Genomic DNA, 1,220 nt, shown 5'->3' with positions numbered 1-1,220 from the left:
GCCGCAGCGCGCCCCGGCGCCGCCGCCTCTCGGCCGCCGCGCTGCTCTCGTCCGGCTCCACGTCGGCGCGCGGGGGCGCGCAGTGCCCGTTCTCGCCCGCGCCCGCCGCCGCCGCCGCCGCCGCGCCCAGCCCGTTCTCCGTGGTCGGGGACGCCCCGTCGGGGCCCGCGGGCGCGCGCTTCTCGCTGAGCGTGCGCGTGCGCAGCTTGGCCACGCGGTAGATGCGCGCGTAGACCAGGCCCATGATGAGGCAGGGCGCGAAGAAGGAGCCGATGCAGGAGGACAGGATGTACCAGGTCTCGTCGTTGAGGCCGCACTGCGGGTAGGCGGCGCCCTCGGGCTGGCGGTAGAGCGAGACCAGCGGCGGGAAGGAGATGACGGCCGAGATGAGCCACACGGCCACGATGGTGGCCTTGACGCGGCGCGGCGTGCGCTTCAGGTTGTACTCGACGGCCTGCGTCACCGACCAGTAGCGGTCCAGGCTGATGGCGCACAGGTGCACGATCGACGAGGTGCAGAACAGCACGTCGAGCGCCAGGTACACGCCGCACCACACCTGCCCGAAGTACCAGTAGGCCATGAGCTCGTTGGCCAGCGAGAAGGGCATGACCAGCGTGGCCACCAGGATGTCGGCCGAGGCCAGCGACACCAGGAACAGGTTCTGTGGCGCGCGCAGCGCCCGGCTGGTCAGCACGGCGATCACCACCAGCACGTTGCCGACCACAGTGAAGACGATGAGGAAGCCCACCACGGCCGCCAGCCCCGCCACCGCGCCCGCCGAGTACTGGCCGCGCGGCGGCCCCCAGGCAGCCCCCGAGGCGTTGGCGCCCGCGCCGCTAGCGTTGGGGCCCGCCGCCGCCGCCACCGCCAGCGCCGCCGCCAGCGCCGGGGACGCCATGGTCCTCCCGCGAGCTACGCGGTCCCTCCTGGAGCCCGGGCGCAGCCGCGCCAGCTCGGGCGCCCCCCAGCCTGGGTCGGCGCCGGCATCGCCGCCTGCTGCTCGGGCGCGCCTGCCGGGGACCGCGGCGCTCCGCAGCCGGCCCTCGGCCGTGGTGGTTCGGCGGGCGGCGCGCCGGAGAGCGTGGCTGCCGGGCTCCCCGCAGCTGCCGAGCGCGTAAGTGCAGAGCGGGAGGCGCCCGGAGCGAGCGGCGACGCGGCGGCGGCGGCGGCGGCGGCGGCGGGGGGAGGGGGGCAGGTCCCGGGGTCCTCGCGCGGCCCCG

General features: G+C 76.6%; 1 protein-coding gene across 1 annotated transcript in view; it reads right to left on the bottom strand.

The window, feature by feature from the left end:
• Nucleotides 1-898, bottom strand: part of ADRA2C (adrenoceptor alpha 2C) — a 2,304-nt gene extending 1,406 nt beyond the window's left edge. Inside the window, 2 exon segments of the mRNA XM_032254040.1 lie at nucleotides 1-114; nucleotides 116-898. The exon segment at nucleotides 1-114 is cut by the window's left edge and continues 4 nt beyond it. Coding sequence (XP_032109931.1) covers nucleotides 1-114; nucleotides 116-898 — 897 coding nt within the window.
• Between the last annotated feature and the right edge of the window lie 322 nt (nucleotides 899-1,220).

The sequence above is a fragment of the Sapajus apella genome, unplaced genomic scaffold (genome assembly GCF_009761245.1).
Source record: "Sapajus apella isolate SASKATOON/1434 unplaced genomic scaffold, GSC_monkey_1.0 scaffold85, whole genome shotgun sequence".
NCBI classification, from domain to species: Eukaryota; Metazoa; Chordata; class Mammalia; order Primates; family Cebidae; genus Sapajus; species Sapajus apella.
Note: the sequence above shows the minus strand (reverse complement) of the source record. Positions and strands in the feature narration are given on the sequence as shown.